Source organism: Pseudophryne corroboree, chromosome 7, assembly GCF_028390025.1.
Source record: "Pseudophryne corroboree isolate aPseCor3 chromosome 7, aPseCor3.hap2, whole genome shotgun sequence".
NCBI classification, from domain to species: Eukaryota; Metazoa; Chordata; class Amphibia; order Anura; family Myobatrachidae; genus Pseudophryne; species Pseudophryne corroboree.
Genome location: NC_086450.1, coordinates 382588976 through 382605230, shown reverse-complemented (window position 1 = coordinate 382605230; position 16255 = coordinate 382588976). Strand labels below are relative to the sequence as shown.

General features: G+C 48.1%; 1 protein-coding gene across 1 annotated transcript in view; it reads left to right on the top strand.

Moving 5' to 3' along the window:
- The window catches only part of PDPK1 (3-phosphoinositide dependent protein kinase 1), a 215568-nt gene that overhangs the window by 103915 nt on the left and 95398 nt on the right, over positions 1 to 16255 (top strand). Inside the window, exons 3-4 of the mRNA XM_063934575.1 lie at positions 11668 to 11710; positions 13185 to 13322. Of these exons, the coding sequence (XP_063790645.1) occupies positions 11668 to 11710; positions 13185 to 13322 (181 nt within the window). The remainder of the gene's footprint in view (positions 1 to 11667; positions 11711 to 13184; positions 13323 to 16255) is intronic.

The following is a 16255-nucleotide window of genomic DNA, read 5'->3' as shown; positions in this document are numbered from 1 at the left end:
AGGAAAAACCTCCCTTTAAAAGGAAATGCCTTGCACTGCACTTTATATTTGCTGAATATATATGCTGAATTTTAAGATTTTAATATTTCATTGCTTGTTGTTTGTATGTGCATTAAACTGTGTTACACTATATGCACCTTTTTCCCATTTTTTGATATTGCCAAATGAAATAACGGGACGGTTTATGAAAATCGACTGGATAAGCGCTGGTTAAGTCTCTACTCCGTTTTTTGTATTGTGCACTATTGGTGAGGGGTTAAAGGATACCTCTAGAGAGTGATTGACTGACTAGCTGCTATATGCGCACGGGACGCTTCCTTTAATTTGTGTTTTATCCTTACATAAGAGGTTTGATGACATAGCAGATGTGGGACAGCCGGCTTCTCAGTCCGTGCCTGCCCAGGCGTCTCAAAAGCCATCAGGGGCTCAAAAACGCCCGCTACCTCAGATGGCAGACACAGATGTCGACACGGATACTGACTCCAGTGTCGACGACGATGAGACTAGTGTACATTCCAATAGGGCCATCCGTTACATGATTACGGCAATGTAAAATGTGTTGCACATTTCTGACAATAACCCTGGTACCACAAAAAAGGGGTATTATGTTTGGTGAGAAAAAGCAACCTGTGGTTTTTCCCCCTTCTGAAGAGTTAAATGAAGTGTGTGATGAAGCGTGGGTATCCCCCAATAAGAAACTGGTAATTTCCAAAAAGTTACTAAGGGCGTACCCTTTCCCGCCAGAGGATAGGATACGTTGGGAGACATCCCCTAGGGTGGATAAAGCGCTCACACGCTTGTCAAAGAAGGTGGCACTACCGTCTCCGGAAACGGCCGCCCTAAAGGAGCCTGCGGATAGAAAGCAGGAGGCTATCCTGAAGTCTGTATATACACACTCAGGTATTATACTGAGACCGGCTATTGCTTCAGCATGGATGTGCAGTGCTGCAGCTGCGTGGTCAGATTCCCTGTCTGATAACATTGATACTCTTGACAGGGACACTATATTGCTAACAGTAGAGCATATTAAAGACGTAGTCTTATACATGAGAGATGCACAGAGGGATATTTGCCAACTGGCATCTAGAATAAATGCAATGTCCATTTCTGCCAGGAGAGTATTATGGACTCGGCAGTGGACAGGTGATGCGGATTCTAAAAGGCACATGGAGGTTTTGCCTTACAAGGGTGAGGAATTGTTTGGGGATGGTCTCTCAGACCTCGTTTCCACAGCGACGGCTGGGAAGTCGACATTTTTACCCCATGTTCCCTCACAGCCAAAGAAAGCACCGTATTATCAGGTACAGTCCTTTCGGCCCCAGAAAGGCAAGCGGGTTAGAGGCGCGTCCTTTCTGCCCAGAGGCAGAGGTAGGGGGAAAAAGCTGCACCAAACAGCAAGTTCCCAGGAACAAAAGTCCTCTCCCGCTTCCTCTAAGTCCACCGCATGACGCTGGGGCTCCACAGGTGGAGCCAGGTGCGGTGGGGGCCCGTCTCCGGAACTTCAGCGACCAGTGGGTTCGCTCACGGGTGGATCCCTGGATTCTACAAGTGGTATCTCAGGGGTACAAGCTGGAATTCGAGACGTCTCCCCCTCGCCGTTTCCTCAAATCAGCCTTGCCAACTACTCCCCCAGACAGGGAGGCGGTGCTGGAGGCAATTCACAAGCTGTACTACCAGCAGGTGATAACCAAAGTACCCCTCCTTCAACAGGGACGGGGTTACTATTCCACAATGTTTGTGGTACCGAAACCGGACGGTTCGGTGAGACCCATTTTAAATTTTAAATCCTTGAACACTTATATAAGAAGGTTCAAGTTCAAAATGGAATCGCTCAGGGCGGTTATTGCAAGCCTGGACGAAGGGGATTACATGGTATCACTGGACATCAAGGATGCTTACCTGCATGTCCCCATTTACCCTCCTCACCAGGAGTACCTCAGATATGTGGTACAGGACTGTCATTACCAATTCCAGACGTTGCCGTTTGGTCTGTCCACGGCACCGAGGGTATTTACCAAGGTAATGGCCGAAATGATGATACTCCTTCGAAAAAAGGGAGTTATAATTATCCCGTACTTGGACGATCTCCTTATAAAGGCGAGGTCCAGGGAACAGTTGTTGATCGGAGTAGCACTAGCTCCGGAAGTGCTACAACAGCACGGCTGGATCCTGAATATTCCAAAGTCGCAGCTGGTTCCTACAACGCGTCTACTGTTCCTGGGGATGGTTCTGGACACAGAACAGAAAAAGGTGTTTCTCCCGGAGGAGAAGGCCAAGGAGTTGTCATCTCTAGTCAGAGACCTCCTAAAACCAAAACAGGTGTCGGTGCATCACTGCACGCGAATCCTGGGAAAGATGGTAGCTTCTTACGAAGCAATTCCATTCGGAAGGTTCCATGCAAGGATCTTTCAGTGGGATCTGTTGGACAAGTGGTCCGGATCGCATCTTCAGATGCATCGGCTGATAACCCTGTTTCCAAGGACCAGGGTGTCGCTGTTGTGGTGGCTGCAGAGTGCTCATCTTCTAGAGGGCCGCAGATTCGGCATACAGGACTGGGTCCTGGTGACCACGGATGCCAGCCTTCGAGGTTGGGGGGCAGTCACACAGGGAAGAAACTTCCAAGGACTATGGACGAGTCAGGAGACTTCCCTACACATAAATATTCTGGAACTAAGGGCCATTTACAATGCCCTAAGTCAGGCAAGACCCCTGCTTCAACACCAGCCGGTGCTGATCCAGTCAGACAACATCACGGCGGTCGCCCATGTAAACCGTCAGGGTGGCACAAGAAGCAGGATGGCGATGGCAGAAGCCACAAGGATTCTCCGATGGGCGGAAAATCATGTGTTAGCACTGTCAGCAGTGTTCATTCCGGGAGTGGACAACTGGGAGCAGACTTCCTCAGCAGGCACGACCTCCACCCGGGAGAGTGGGGACTTCACCCAGAAGTCTTCCAAATGATTGTACACCGTTGGGAAAGGCCACAGGTGGACATGATGGCGTCCCGCTTCAGCAAAAAGCTAAAAAGATATTGCGCCAGGTCAAGGGACCCTCAGGCGATAGCTGTGGACACTCTGGTGACACCGTGGGTGTACCAGTTGGTTTATGTGTTCCCTCCTCTGCCTCTCATACCCAAGGTACTGAGAATAATAAGAAGGAGAGGAGTAAGAACTATACTGGTGGTTCCGGATTGGCCAAGAAGAGCTTGGTACCCGGAACTTCAAGAAATGATCTCAGAGGACCCATGGCCTCTGCCGCTCAGACAGGACCTTCTGCAGCAGGGGCCCTGTCTGTTCCAAGACTTACCGCGGCTGCGTTTGACGGCATGGCGGTTGAACACCGGATCCTAAAAGAAAAGGGCATTCCGGAGGAAGTCATTCCTACGCTGATAAAAGCTAGGAAAGATGTGACCGTAAGACATTATCACCGCATATGGCGAAAATATGTTGCTTGGTGTGAGGCCAGAAAGGCCCCAACGGAGGAATTTCAGCTCGGTCGATTTCTGCACTTCCTACAGTCAGGAGTGACTATGGGCCTAAAATTGGGTTCCATTAAGGTCCAGATCTCGGCTCTGTCGATTTTCTTCCAAAAAGAACTGGCTTCACTGCCTGAAGTTCAGACTTTTGTTAAAGGAGTGCTGCATATTCAGCCCCCTTTTGTGCCTCCAGTGGCACCGTGGGATCTCAACGTGGTGTTGGATTTCCTAAAGTCACATTGGTTTGAGCCACTTAAAACCGTGGAGCTAAAATACCTCACGTGGAAAGTGGTCATGCTGTTGGCTTTGGCGTCGGCCAGACGTGTATCAGAATTGGCGGCTTTGTCTTGTAAAAGCCCTTATCTGATTTTTCATATGGATAGGGCAGAATTGAGGACTCGTTCCCAATTCCTTCCTAAGGTGGTTTCAGCTTTTCATGTGAACCAACCTATTGTGGTGCCTGCGGCTACTCGGGACTTGGAGGATTCCAAGTTACTGGACGTAGTCAGGGCCCTAAAAATATATGTTTCCAGGATGGCTGGAGTCAGGAAAACTGACTCGCTATTTATCCTGTATGCACCCAACAAGCTGGGTGCTCCTGCTTCTAAGCAGACTATTGCTCGCTGGATCTGTAGCACGATTCAACTTGCACATTCTGCGGCTGGACTGCCGCATCCTAAATCTATAAAAGCCCATTCCACGAGGAAAGTGGGCTCTTCTTGGGCGGCTGCCCGAGGGGTCTCGGCTTTACAACTTTGCCGAGCTGCTACTTGGTCGGGTTCAAACACATTTGCAAAATTCTACAAGTTTGATACCCTGGCTGAGGAGGACCTTGAGTTTGCTCATTCGGTGCTGCAGAGTCATCCGCACTCTCCCGCCCGTTTGGGAGCTTTGGTATAATCCCCATGGTCCTTACGGAGTTCCCAGCATCCACTAGGACGTCAGAGAAAATAAGAATTTACTCACCGGTAATTCTATTTCTCGTAGTCCGTAGTGGATGCTGGGCGCCCATCCCAAGTGCGGATTGTCTGCAATACTTGTATATAGTTATTGCCTAACTAAAGGGTTATTGTTATGAGCCATCTGTTCGTGAGGCTCAGTTGTTGTTCATACTGTTAACTGGATATAGTATCACGAGTTGTACGGTGTGATTGGTGTGGCTGGTATGAGTCTTACCCGGGATTCCAAATCCCTTCCTTATTGTGTCAGCTCTTCCGGGCACAGTTTCCCTAACTGAGGTCTGGAGGAGGGGCATAGAGGGAGGAGCCAGTGCACACCAGGTAGTCCTAATTCTTTCTTAGAGTGCCCAGTCTCCTTCGGAGCCCGCTATTCCCCATGGTCCTTACGGAGTTCCCAGCATCCACTACGGACTACGAGAAATAGAATTACCGGTGAGTAAATTCTTATTTTAACCATCTGTGCTGAGCCATGGATATTCTTAAAACCTGGACTGTTGGGATGCTTTGAGGCTTTCTGGACTATACTGTAACATGCTTGGGAATATTATTTTTAAACTTTTGTACACAATATGTGGCACTTTACACATAGTTAATACATTAAAACAAAATAGAAATTGTGCTTTGCGTTATAAAAGTTGATTTGCTTGTGGGCCACCATTTCCAGTGGTGCAAGTCCATGAGACGTTACCCAGTTGTACATGTTCATATCCGTATTTGTACACATAAGGGTAAGGGGATCAAGTTGCTGTTGCAACAATGCAGAAACAACTGCACCACAACTCGGCCCCCTCATGACTCGATCTTTCCTTGAACTAATGGGTTTTATACGCAGCCCTATGTGGCTGTGAACAAAAAACAGCTAGCCCGGAGGTGCCGTGAAGCGACTCCTAGCTAATATGTTGGAATGATTAGTAACAGTGTTATAGTTCAGATTATCTTTAATTTGCCCAGAGTATCTGGAATTTAGTGTAGTTGTTGGATCATCCAAGTTATTTCTTGGTTGTAACTTATTATAATTGTTAACGTCATCAGACATAGGAAGTTGTGCAAAAAGTATTGGCCAGAATAATCCTTCAACATGCTGGCAAAACGTTAAATAGTTTAGAAAGAAAAAACTGCCCAAAATATTCAGAAATATATACGCCAAGCGTTATTTGCTACCGCCATTATTTTACCTATTTCTCTGACGTCCTAAGTGGATGCTGGGGACTCCGTCAGGACCATGGGGAATAGCGGCTCCGCAGGAGACAGGGCACAAAATTAAAAGTTTGACCACTAGGTGGTGTGCACTGGCTCCTCCCCCTATGACCCTCCTCCAAGCCTCAGTTAGGTTTTTGTGCCCGCCGAGAAGGGTGCAATCTAGGTGGCTCTCCTAAAGAGCTGCTTAGAATAAAAGTTTGTTAGGTTTTTTATTTTCAGTGAGTCCTGCTGGCAACAGGCTCACTGCAACGCGGGACTAAGGGGAGAAGAAGCGAACTCACCTGCGTGCAGGATGGATTGGCTTCTTAGGCTACTGGACACTAGCTCCAGAGGGACGATCACAGGTACAGCCTGGATGGGTCACCGGAGCCGCGCCGCCGGCCCCCTTACAGATGCTGAAGAGAGAAGAGGTCCAGAAATCGGCGGCTGAAGACTTCCCAGTCTTCTTAAGGTAGCGGTCACTGAGGGTGCAGGGCGCTGGGGGGGGGGGGGTGCCCTGGGCAGCAATGTAATTACCTTTACTGGCTAAAAATACATCACATATAGCCCCTGGGCTATATGGATGTATTTAACCCCTGCCAGGATTACAGAAAAAACCGTGAGAAGAGCCCGCCGTGAAGGGGGCGGGGCCTATCTCCTCAGCACACAGCACCATTTTCCCCACACAGATCCGCTGGTGGGAAGGCTCCCAGGCTCTCCCCTGCACTGCACTACAGAAACCGGGTTAAAACAGAGAGGGGGGGCATTTTTTTGGCGATATTATTATATATTGAGCTGCTATAAGGGAAATCACTTACTATAAGGTGGTCCCTGTATAATTATAGCGCTTTGGTGTGTGCTGGCAAACTCTCCCTCTGTCTCCCCAAAGGGCTAGTGGGGTCCTGTCCTCTATCAGAGCATTCCCTGTGTGTGTGCTGTGTGTCGGTACGTGTGTGTCGACAGGTATGAGGACGATGTTGGTGTGGAGGCGGAGCAATTGCCTGTAATGGGATGTCACCCCCTAGGGAGTCGACACCGGAATGGATGGCTTTATTTATGGAATTACGTGATAGTGTCAACACGCTACAAGGTCGGTTGACGATATGAGACGGCCGGCAAACCAATTAGTACCTGTCCAGGCGTCTCAAACACCGTCAGGGGCTTTAAAACGCCCATTACCTCAGTCGGCCGACAGACACAGACACGGACACTGACTCCAGTGTCGACGGTGAAGAAACAAACGTATTTTCCAGTAGGGCCACACGTTACATAATCACGGCAATGAAGGAGGCGTTACATATTTCTGATACTACAAGTACCACAAAAATGGGTATTATGTTGGGGGTGAAAAAACTACCTGTAGTTTTTCCTGAAATCAGATGAATTGATTGAAGTGTGTGATGAAGCGTGGGTTACCCCCGATAGGAAGTTGCTAATTTCAGAGAAGTTATTGGCATTATACCCTTTCCCGCCAGAGGTTAGGGCGCGCTGGGAAACACCCTCTAGGGTAGATAAGGCGCTCACACGCTTATCAAAAAAAGTGGCGTTACCGTCTCCTGATACGGCCGCCCTCAAAATCCAGCTGATAGGAGGCTGGAAAATACTCTAAAAAGTATATACACACATACTGATGTTATACTGCGACCAGCAATCGCCCCAGCATGGATGTGCAGTGCTGGGGGGGTTTGGTCGGAATCTCTGACTGGAAATATTGATACCCTGAATAGCGACAATATTTTATTGACTATAGAGCATTTAAAGGATGCATTTTCTTTATATGCGAGATGCACAGAGGGATATTTGCACTCTGGCATCAAGGGTAAGTGCGCTGTCCATTTCTGCCAGAAGAAGTTTATGGACGCGACAGTGGTCAGGTGATGCGGATTCCAAGCGGCATATGGAAGTTTGCCGTATAAAGGGGAGGAATTATTTGGGGTCGGTCTATCGGACTTGGTGGCCACGGCAACAGCCGGAAAATCCACCTTTTTTTACCTCAGGTCACCTCCCAACAGAAAAAGACACCGTCTTTTCAGCCTCAGTCCTTTCGTTCTCATAAGAACAAGCGGGCAAAAGGCCATTCATATCTGCCCGAGGCAAAGGAAAGGGTAAGAGACTGCAGCAAGCAGCTCCTTCCCAGGAGCAGAAGCACTCCCCCGCTGGGGCCTTACAAGCGGACTCAGGTCCGGTGGGGGGGTCGTCTCAAGAATTTCAGCGCGCAGTGGGCTCACTCGCAAGTCGACCCTTGGATCCTGCAGGTAGTATCACAGGGGTACAGATTGGAATTCGAGACGTCTCTTCCTCGCAGATTCCTGAAGTCTGCTTTACCAACATCTCCCTCCGACAGGGAGACGGTGTTGGAAGCTATTCACAAGCTGTATTCCCAGCAAGTAATAGTCAAGGTACCCCTACTACAACAAGGAAAGGGGTATTATTCCACGCTGTTTGTGGTACCGAAGCCGGACGGCTCGGTGAGACCTATTCTAAGTCTGAAATCTTTTGAACACTTACATACAAAGGTTCAAGTTCAAGATGAAATCACTCAGAGCAGTGATAGCGAATCTGGAAGAAGGGAACTTTATGGTGTCCTTGGACATCAAGGATGCTTACCTCCATGTCCCAATTTGCCCTTCAAACCAAGGGTACCTCAGGTTCGTGGTACAAAACTGTCACTATCAGTTTCAGATGTTGCCGTTTGGATTGTCCACGGCACCCCGGGTCTTTACCAAGGTAATGGCCGAAATGATGATTCTTCTTCGAAGAAAAGGCGTATTAATTATCCCTTACTTGGACGATCTCCTGATAAGGGCAAGATCCAGAGAACAGTTAGAGGCCGGTGTAGCACTAACCCAAGTAGTGCTGCAACAGCACGGGTGGATTCTAAATTTTCCAAAATCCCAGCTGAGCCCGACGACACGTCTGCTGTTCCTAGGGATGATTCTGGACACAGTTCAGAAAAAGGTTTTTCTCCCGGAGGAGAAAGCCAGGGAGTTATCCGAGCTAGTCAGGAACCTCCTAAAACCAGGAAAAGTGTCAGTGCATCAATGCACAAGAGTCCTGGGTAAATGATGGCTTCTTACGAAGCGATTCCATTCGGCAGATTCCACGCAAGAACTTTTCAGTGGAATCTGCTGGACGAATGGTCCGGATCGCATCTTCAGATGCATCAGCGGATAGCCCCCTCTCCAAGGACAAGGGGGTCTCTTCTGTGGTGGTTGCAGAGTGCTCACCTTTTTGGAGGGCCGCAGATTCGGCATTCAGGACTGGGTCCTGGTGACCACGAATGCCAGCCTGAGAGGCTGGGGAGCAGTCACACAGGGAAGAAATTTCCAGGGAGTGTGGTCAAGCCTGGAGACTTCACTTCACATAAATATACTGGAGCTAAGGGCAATTTACAATGCTCTAAGCCTGGCAAGGCCTCTGCTTCAGGGTCAGCCGGTGTTGAACCAGTAGGGCAACACCACGGCAGTCGCCCACGTAAACAGACAGGGCGACACAAGAAGCAGGAGGGCAATGGCAGAAGCTGCAAGGATTTTTCACTGGGCAGAAAATCATGTGATAGCACTGTCAGCAGTGTTCATTCCGGGAGTGGACAACTGGGAAGCAGACTTCCTCAGCAGACACGATCACCACCCGGGAGAGTGGGGACTTCATCCAGAAGTCTTCCACATGATTGTGAACCGTTGGGAAAAACCAAAGGTGGACATGATGGCGTCCCGCCTCAACAAAAAACTGGACAGGTATTGCGCCAGGTCAAGAGACCCTCAGGCAATAGCTGTGGATGCGTTGGTAACACCATGGGTGTACCAGCCAATGTATGTGTTCCCCCCTCTGCCTCTCATACCCAAGGTACTGAGAATTATAAGGCGAAGGGGAGTAAGAACGATACTCGTGGTTCCGGATTTGCCAAGAAAGACTTGGTACCCGGAACTTCAAGAGATGCGCACGGAGGATCCGTGCACTCTACCTCTAGACTTACCGCGGCTGCGTTTGACGGCATGGCGGTTGATCGCCGGATCCTGAAGGAGAGGGCTCCGACGGAGGAATTTCAACTGGGTCGATTCCTACATTTCCTGCAAACAGGATTGTCTATGGGCCTCAAATTGGGGTCCATTAAGGTTCAAATTTCGGCCCTGTCGATTTTCTTCCAGAAAGAATTGGCTTCAGTTCCTGAAGTCCAGGCTTTTGTCAAAGGAGTACTACATATACAGCCCCGGTTGTGCCTCCAGTGGCACCGTGGGATCTCAATGTAGTTTTGGGATTCCTCAAATCCCATTGGTTTGAGCCACTCAAATCGGTGGATTTGAAATATCTTACATGGAAAGTGACCATGCTACTGGCCCTGGCTTCGGCCAGGAGAGTGTCAGAATTGGCGGCTTTTTCGTACAAAAGCCATATCTGATTTTCCATTGGGACAGGGCAGAACTGCGGACGCGTCCTCAGTTTCTCCCTAAGGTGGTATCAGCGTTTCACCTGAACCAACCTATTGTAGTGCCTGCGGCTTCTAGCGACTTGGAGGACTCCAAGTTGTTCGACGTTGTCAGAGCCTTAAAATATATATATATATATATATATATATATATATTTCAAGGACGGCTGGAGTCAGAAAGTCTGACTCGCTGTTTATACTGTATGCACCCAACAAGCTGGGTGTTCCTGCGTCTAAGCAGACGATTGCTCGTTGGATTTGTAGCACAATTCAACTTGCGCATTCTGTGGCAGGGCCTGCCACAGCCAAAATCTGTAAATGCCCACTCCACAAGGAAGGTGGGCTCACCTTGGGCGGCTGCCCGAGGGGTCTCGGCATTACAACGCTGCCGAGCAGTTACGTGGTCAGGGGAGAACACGTTTGTAAAATTCTACAAATTTGATACCCTGGCTAAGGAGGACCTGGAGTTCTCTCATTCGGTGCTGCAGAGTCATCCGCACTCTCCCGCCCGTTTGGGAGCTTTGGTATAATCCCCATGGTCCTGACGGAGTCCCCAGCATCCACTTAGGACGTCAGAGAAAATAAGAATTTACTTACCGATAATTCTATTTCTCGTAGTCCGTAGTGGATGCTGGGCGCCCATCCCAAGTGCGGATTGTCTGCAATACTTGTACATAGTTATTGTTACAAAAATCGGGTTATTATTGTTGGAAGCCATCTTTTCAGAGGCTCCTCTGTTATCATGCTGTTAACTGGGTTCAGATCTCAAGTTGTACAGTGTGATTGGTGTGGCTGGTATGAGTCTTACCCGGGATTCAAAATCCTTCCTTATTGTGTACGCTCGTCCGGGCACAGTATCCTAACTGAGGCTTGGAGGAGGGTCATAGGGGGAGGAGCCAGTGCACACCACCTAGTGGTCAAACTTTTAATTTTGTGCCCTGTCTCCTGCGGAGCCGCTATTCCCCATGGTCCTGACGGAGTCCCCAGCATCCACTACGGACTACGAGAAATAGAATTATCGGTAAGTAAATTCTTATTTTTTGTATATTTGCCATTATTTAAGGATAGGTTACTAGTTGATTGAAGTATATATTCACATGTGTTTGGATATATCTCTGTGTTGTCTACAGACATAGCAGAAGTGCCGACAAGCTGCTCCACACAGAGAAGCAGTCTTAATGGAGTCTAGCAAGATTACTTTTATTAGTACTTAGGCTTTTTTTTTTTTTTGTCTACAGTGCCATCTACAGTCATACACCGGTAATACACAGCACTCACCTACTTTCCTATTGGCAGATAGGATGTCAAAATTGACTTCTCTGTGAATATAGCGGTCAGCAAAAACCCCCGAAAATGATGGCTTTTTTATTTAAATCATTAAATACATTTCTTAAATATGCACGAAAAAAAGAAAAGATAATTCAAAATATGCAATGGTATATCAACATTCATCTGGAATATGCAAACTGAATAATATATAGTTCCAAGCCGATACTCCGATATAACCTGCTTTAAAAAAAAAAAAAGCATTTACGTATATTTCCTGTTTCTGATTTTTTTATTTTATTGTTGTTATTATTTGTCTGTGTATTTGCATATATTGAAAGCTCGTTGTTACTATTATCCAGGTTGTTTTGGCCAAAGAGTTATCAACAGGAAGAGAATATGCCAGTGAGTATACTTATACATTTCACATCTTCTCTTTATTGCGATGTGGTTTGCAGAGCAATAGAAAGCAGTGACCTCTTCCTGTCTACTATACATTCAGGGAAACCCTACCTATGAAATGCTATGAGCTGTATTCATGAAAAAAAAAAAATCATATTTTGTATTAACCACTTAACTGGCTAATATTTTTACCACAAACCGCTCAGAAATTGTCATTTTTGTATTTTTTTTTTATTGAATAAGGTTAGGAATCTCTATTTAAGACATGTATTTTTTTTTTTTATTGAATAAGGTTAGGAATCTATTTAAGACATATGTACATTTTTTTATTTTTATTTTTAAAGTCAAACATTTTTTTTTTCTGTCACAATTTATTTCATGAACATTGGTTAAATAAACATTGATTGCCGAAATATCAGTCCATCGATGATCGGGGACATCACGACCATTGGGAACCTACATTTTCCCAGCAGCGGTTTCTTGTTTCTCTCTGCAGGGAGGGTGGGGGTTGTAAAGTAAGGAGGACATAATTACATTTTGCCAGCGGCTGCTAATGTCTGCTGCCGCGGCATTTGCAGTGATCGGCTGCACGGCAGGCACTGGGGGGAGGGGAGAGGGAACCAGGAAGTAGAGAGTCCTCTGCTTCGTGCAGCCCTGTACAGTGAGCTTTCTGACTGTGTCAGGGAAAGCCCAGCCTGGTGTGCTTGCATCTGATGTAACCACGCCAAGCAAGTGGTTAAGTGACCGAATAAAAGAACGTGCACAACCAATTCACATATTAAAAAACCCAGGCTCATAGGAGGGCCCGCTCCCTGTGTGCTGTGAGTGATTGAGATCCCCCCAATATTTGGGGTGGTCTTCTGTTTGCCGGCGGTCGGGCTCCCGGCGCTCAGTATACCGGCGCCGGGAGCCCGACCGCCGGCTTACCGACACTTATTTTCCCTCGTGGGGGTCCACGACCCCCATAGAGGGAGAATAAAATAGTGTGGCGCGCCACCGTGCCCGTAGCGTGGCGAGCGCAGCGAGCCCGCAAGGGGCTCATTTGCGCTCGCAAGCTGTCGGTAAGCCGGCGGTCGGGCTCCCGGCGCCGGGATGCTGGTCGCCGGGAGCCCGACCGCCGGCCACCCGTAGTGAACCCAATATTTGTGCTGCCAGCTGTCATGTCTGTGTATAGAATGTCTGAGTCATTTGATGGATACAGATGTGAGCACCTTAGATAGTTTTGGAAAGCTGCTCCCATATGCATCGTGTATCACTCTCTGAAGAGTAGACATTGAAGTATGTTAATTCTCCCACACAGTACAAACAAATTACAATTTTGGAACTGAAAACAGTCTTTCCCCTACTTTTGTGAACACTGCTTCAGATTTTAGATTTTTCTTGATTTAGTGCCAAGGTCATTTCTTTGCGTTATCATGTCTTCTTTAACACACGGACATGCCATTTTTAATATTTTTGTTTGTTTTTCCTTTTAAAGTTAAAATTCTACAGAAGCGTCACATTGTAAAGGAGAATAAGGTACCCTATGTGACCCGGGAAAGAGATGTGATGTCCCGATTGGACCACCCATTCTTCGTCAAGCTATATTTCACATTTCAAGATGTTGAAAAACTATGTATCCTTCAAAACAAAATATATCAAAAGCACTCCATCTTCTCGCAAACTGGAATACCTTTGTCAAGCAATTCTGTCTTTTTGTTTGCCAGTGAGGCGATAGTTAACGTGGGTGTAACTGGGCACTGCAGACTGTGATTACACTAATATCATAGACATGATATATATATATTTTCTCTGACGTCCTAGTGGATGCTGGGAACTCCGTAAGGACCATGGGGAATAGACGGCTCCGCAGGAGACTGGGCACATCTAAAGAAAGAATTAGGACTATCTGGTGTGCACTGGCTCCTCCCCCTATGACCCTCCTCCAAGCCTCAGTTAGATTTCTGTGCCCGGCTGAGCTGGATGCACCCTAGGGGCTCTCCTGAGCTCCTAGAAAGAAAGTATAATTTAGGTTTTTTATTTTACAGTGAGACCTGCTGGCAACAGGCTCACTGCACCGAGGGACTAAGGGGAGAAGAAGCGAACCTACCTAAGTGGTGGTAGCTTGGGCTTCTTAGGCTACTGGACACCATTAGCTCCAGAGGGATCGCACACAGGACCCGACCTCGTCGTCCGTTCCCGGAGCCGCGCCGCCGTCCCCCTTACAGAGCCAGAAGCAAGAAGGTCCGGAAAATCGGCGGCTGAAGACTTCTGTCTTCTCCAAGGTAGCGCACAGCACTGCAGCTGTGCGCCATTGCTCCTCATGCACACCACACACTGCGGTCACTGATGGGTGCAGGGCGCTGGGGGGGGCGCCCTGAGCAGCAATAAATAACACCTTGGCTGGCAAACTGACACCATATATAGCCCCAGAGGCTATTTAGGTGTATATTAACCCCTGCCAGAAATCTTAACATTGCGGGAGAAAGCCCGCCGAAAAAGGGGCGGAGCCATCTCCCTCAGCACACTGGCGCCATTTTCCCTCACAGCTCCGCTGGAAGGATCGCTCCCTGGCTCTCCCCTGCAGTCCTGCACTACAGAAAGGGTAAAAAAGAGAGGGGGGGGCACAAATTTAGGCGCAGTATAATATATATGCAGCTATAAGGGGAAAACACACTTTATAGGTGATATCCCTGTGGTATATAGCGCTCTGGTGTGTGCTGGCATACTCTCCCTCTGTCTCCCCAAAGGGCTTTGTGGGGTCCTGTCCTCTGTCAGAGCATTCCCTGTGTGTGTGCTGTGTGTCGGTACCGCTGTGTCGACATGTATGATGAGGAAAATGATGTGGAGGCAGAGCAAATGCCTGTAAGTGTGTTGTCACCCCCTGAAGGGTCGACACCTGTGTGGATGGACTTATGGAAGGAATTACGTGACAGTGTCAGCTCCTTACATAAAAGGTTTGACGACATAGGACAGCCGGCTACTCAGCTTGTGACTGTTCCAGCGTCTCAAATGTCATCAGGGGCTTTAAAACGCCCGCTACCTCAGATGGCAGACACAGATGTCGACACGGATACCGACTCCAGTGTCGACGACGATGAGACTAATGTACCCTCCAATAGGTCCACCCGTTACATGATTGAGGCAATGAAAAATGTATTACACATTTCTGATAGTACCCCAGGTACCACAAAAAAGGGTATTATGTTCGGTGAGAAAAAACTCCCAGTAGTTTTTCCTGCATCTGAGGAATTAAATGAGGTGTGTGCGGAAGCCTGGACTTCCCCCAATAAGAAATTGATAATTTCTAAACGGTTATTGGCAGCGTACCCTTTCCCGCCAGAGGATAGGTCACGTTGGGAAACATCCCCTAGGGTAGATAAAGCGCTTACACGTTTATCAAAACAGGTGGCACTACCGTCTCCGGATACGGCCGCCCTAAAGGATCCTGCCGATAGAAAGCAGGAAGCTACCCTAAAAGCTATATATACACACACGGGCATTATATTGCGACCAGCATGGATGTGCAGTGCTGCTGCTGCGTGGTCAGATTCCCTGTTGGATAATATTGATACCCTGGATAGGGACAATATTTTGCTGACAGTAGAGCATATAAAAGACGCTGTCTTATACATGCGTGATGCACAGAGGGATATTTGCCGGCTGGCATCAAAAATAAGTGCAATGTCCATTGCCGCCAGAAGGGGGTTATGGACTAGGCAGTGGTCAGGTGATGCCGATTCAAAAAGGCACATGGAAGTTTTGCCTTATAAGGGGGTGGAACTGTTTGGGGATGGTCTTTCAGACCTCGTTTCCACAGCTACGGCTGTGAAATCGACATTTTTGCCACAAGCTACCCCACAGCAAAAGAAAGCACCGCATTATCAAGTACAGTCCTTTCGGCCCCAAAAACACAAGAGGGCTCGAGGCGCGTCCTTTCTGCCGAGAGGCAAAGGTAGAGGGTAAAAGCTGCAGCATACAGCCAGTTCCCAAGAGCAAAAGTCCTCCCCCGCGTCCGGTAAGTCCACAGCATGACGCTGGGGCTTCACAGGCGGACCCGGGTACGGTGGGGGCCCGTCTCAGAAATTTCAGCACACAGTGGGCTCTCTCACAGGTGGATCCCTGGACCCTTCAAGTAGTATCTCAGGGGTACAGGCTGGAATTCGAGACGTCCCCCCCCCCCCCCGCCGTTTTCTAAAATCTGCCTTACCAGCAACTCCCTCTGCCAGGGAGGCAGTGTTGGTGGCTATCCAAAAACTGTATTCACAGCAAGTGATTGTCAAGGTACCCCTCCTTCAGCAAGGAAAGGGTTACTATTCCACAATGTTTGTGGTACCGAAACCGGACGGTTCGGTGAGACCCATCTTAAATTTAAAAGCCTTGAACACTTATATCAAAAGGTTCAAGTTCAAGATGGAATCGCTCAGGGCGGTTATTGCGAGCCTGGACGAGGGGGATTACATGGTCTCCCTGGACATCAAGGATGCGTCCCTACATGTCCCCATTTACCCCCCTCACCAGGAGTACCTCAGATTTGTGGTACAGGACTGTCACTATCAGTTCCAGAAG